The following is a 2,907-nucleotide window of genomic DNA, read 5'->3' on the forward strand; positions in this document are numbered from 1 at the left end:
TGGTCTCGAACTCACAGAGATCCGCCTGCCTCTGCCTCCCGAGTGCTGGGATTAAAGGCGTGCGCCACCACCGCCCGGCTCTTCCATACACTTTTATATACCAATACCAGAGGTGAAAGAAGACAGAAGACTGCTTTAACCTGATACAAAGGACAACTAGAGCAGTTTTTTGCTTCAGTACTTTGTGCCATCAAGTCATTAACATTCTGTTGTCTAGGCAGCGAGAATCCTGAAGGCAGCTACTCCCAAGGTCAAACCTCCTATTTCAAAAAGGAGCGGAAGTATGTTTGAATATCCTGAGCGTTGGTCAGGGGGCAGTGGATTTACCTATATGGGCCATCTTAATGTCAGAAACACCAAGTAACCACATCCTAGGTCAGGGTGTAGCCACATTTGTTCTCAACAGCTGTGAACAAGCTAAAACTCTGACCTTCAGACAAGATGGGAATGGGCTCACACTTTTACCTCCACATACTCCTCCCTTTTTGTCAATTTTAATAGAGCCTGAGCTTCTGCTCCAGGGCAGACAATTGTGTCTGGAAAGTGATGAGTTTCCTGTAGCTAAACTAGTGGCAAAACTGTTTCCTTCCTCCTGACTCTGTCTGTCTGTCTCCCTCTCCCCCTCTGCCCGCCCCCCTCTGAAGGAGAGCATCAAGTGGTCAACTCAGCAGTAAGAAGCACATGATCTATGTTGTGAGCAGGGAAAGGGAGTAGAGATAATGACAAGTTTTATGTCAGAGCTGGAGCTGAATGACAGCTTACCTAACGTTCGCAGGGTAAGGTGCTGGGATGTAGGAGTGCCAGCAGGTCTAACCATCTTAATTTGGTGACATCTGATTAAAAAAGTTAAAGATGAAGTTGTTCAAAAGTACCTAAAACTGAAAACTTCCACTTCCAGGTATTGGTTTTTGGTTGGGCCAGCTTCCTAGAAACCCTTTCTGTTCAGCTAGGACTTTGTACAGAGCATCAAGATTTCCTCTGTTAAGACTGCTGACTCTCAGTAATGCAAACCCAGGCTTGTGTTCTTCTCTGTGGAGGCCAGGATATACTAGGCTAAAAAGTTACCTTCCACCAGGGAGAGGGATTAGATTGCTGCATTCACACTGTCCAATTACTTGGAACGTTTGCTACAGCCAAGCATGGTCCCATGCATGTAATCCCACACTTGGAAGCAGAAGCAGGCTGATCTCTGTGAGTTCAAGGCCAGCCTGGTGTACAGAACAAGTTCTAAGGCCACATAATGGGCTAGAAAGTTGGCCCAACAGTTTAATAATGCACTGACTGCTCTCGCAAATATCCAGGTTGGATTTCCAGAACCACTTGGCAATTCACAACTGTCTGTGACTATGTTTTTCTGGGATTCAGTGCCCTCTTACGGCCTCCATGGCGTGCAGGCATGCATGCAAGCAAAATACCGATACACATGACATAAAGTAATTTTTTAAATTCAGTTATAGACCTGTCTAATAAGGAATGCGTATCTGTGTCTTGGATGAGTGTCTTAGTTAGGGTTTCTATTGCTATGAAGAGACACCGTGACTTCAACAGCCCTTATAAAGGAAAAGTATTTAATTGGGGTGGCTTAACATTTTCAGAGGTTCAGCCCATTATCATGGTGCATCATGGCAGTATGTAGGCAGACATGGTACTGGCTCTATCTTGATCAGAAGGCAATAGAAAGTGAACTGTCTTACTGGATGTAGCTTGAACATATATGAGACCTCAAAGCCCGCCTCCATAGTGAAACACTTCCTCCTGTAGTACCACACCTAATCCAACAGTGCCATACCTCCTAATAGTGCCATTCCTTCTGTGAGCCATTCTCTTTCAAACTTCCACAGTGTACTTTGTCCTTTTCCTAAATAACTATTTCTCCTGTAATGTTGTTAAAACTATTGATGTTGTTTGAGATGGGAATCTTACTATGGAGCCCTACACAGCCTGGAACTTACTATGTAGACTAGACTGGCCTTGTACTCAGAGATCTAGCTGCCTCTACCACCTGAGTGCTGTTATTAAAGGTGTGCACCTCTTCATCCTGCTTTAGAACTTCTTCATGAGAAGTCCTCAGCTACACTTTCTAAGTTAGTGTGTGGTGGTGTGAGCTTACAGTCACATCTGCCGAGGCAGAAGGATCCCTTGAGCCAGGAATTCATGGGCAGCACAGGACAACCTCGTCTCACCTGACAGCAGTGTGTGACTGGGTGACTAAGAACACTGGCCTATATAAAATAAGTAATAATGCAGTTGGTTTGTGAGCATAGCACGAGCCATGGCCCAGTAACAAGGAGAAACAGATCTGCACATGTGTTGGGATGAGGTGTCCCATTCCTCAGTGCCTGTGTTTGGGACAGATCGGAGACAGTGCTGTTGAGGGCATATCTGTCAACTTGTATGAATTCTCTTCCCTCTGTAGTGGAGCACATGATCCAGAAGAACCAGTGTCTCTTCACCAGCACCCAGTGTAAAGTTTGCTGTGCCATGCTGATTTCTGAGTCCCAGAAGCTGTCGCATTACCAGGTAGGCCTTTTCTACCATAGCCATGAACTTACCTTCTGGTCTAGTGCCAAGCCCTCGCCTCTCCTGTCTTGCACAGTGAATGCTGATTCTTCCAGATGTTTCCTTCATGCATGATTGCTTGGGACTTGAAGATTGACTTAATTTCTGTGAATCTCATCTCTCCCATCCTAATAAATGGACCATTATGTAGGTCTTTCTGTACAGTGCGGTGTAGTGGGAAGTGTGAGCTTTGGCTTTACACACACTTGAATTTGAATCCAGCTCTGTTACATCATCTTATAGGCAAGAAATTTCACCATGTTTGGCCTCAGCTTCTACATGTATAAAATAACAATATTCTTTTTTTTAATATCTATTTATTTATTATGTATACAATATTCTGTCTGT

At 44.5% G+C, this 2,907-nt stretch overlaps 1 protein-coding gene across 2 annotated transcripts in view; it reads left to right on the forward strand.

The window, feature by feature from the left end:
* Znf346 (zinc finger protein 346) overlaps positions 1–2,907 on the forward strand; it is a 22,976-nt gene that overhangs the window by 4,459 nt on the left and 15,610 nt on the right. For both annotated transcript variants that reach the window (XM_005355226.3, XM_005355227.3), the window contains exon 2: positions 2,417–2,520. In XM_005355226.3, the coding sequence (XP_005355283.1) occupies positions 2,417–2,520 (104 nt within the window). The remainder of the gene's footprint in view (positions 1–2,416; positions 2,521–2,907) is intronic.

This window comes from Microtus ochrogaster, chromosome 16 (assembly GCF_000317375.1).
Source record: "Microtus ochrogaster isolate Prairie Vole_2 chromosome 16, MicOch1.0, whole genome shotgun sequence".
Taxonomy (NCBI): Eukaryota; Metazoa; Chordata; class Mammalia; order Rodentia; family Cricetidae; genus Microtus; species Microtus ochrogaster.